This window comes from Penaeus monodon, chromosome 25 (assembly GCF_015228065.2).
Source record: "Penaeus monodon isolate SGIC_2016 chromosome 25, NSTDA_Pmon_1, whole genome shotgun sequence".
In the NCBI taxonomy this organism is placed as follows: Eukaryota; Metazoa; Arthropoda; class Malacostraca; order Decapoda; family Penaeidae; genus Penaeus; species Penaeus monodon.
Window position 1 is genome coordinate 35,057,954 of NC_051410.1, and position 213 is coordinate 35,058,166.

The window sequence follows — 213 nt, forward strand, 5'->3', positions numbered from 1 at the left end:
TAGCTCTACCAACCTGTGTCGTCCTCGGCTCTGGTGTTCCTGCTGGACCTTGAGGGAGGCGCTGGAGGGTGACGTCTGGCACATCTCCATCAGGTCTGCGTTGGAGGACCTAAGTGGAGGCGAAGGAATAAAACATATCAGATGTTTGTTTTATTAACTGGGAGTGAATGTGGACGCTTTGGGTAATGGGTAATAACTATGAAATTAATACTT

At 47.9% G+C, this 213-nt stretch overlaps 1 protein-coding gene across 1 annotated transcript in view; it reads right to left on the minus strand.

Annotated features, from left to right (window-relative positions):
* LOC119589185 overlaps positions 1-213 on the minus strand; it is a gene marked incomplete at its 5' end in the record, with an annotated part of 121,836 nt that overhangs the window by 118,272 nt on the left and 3,351 nt on the right. Inside the window, 1 exon segment of the mRNA XM_037937781.1 lies at positions 14-109. Within this exon segment, the coding sequence (XP_037793709.1) occupies positions 14-109 (96 nt within the window).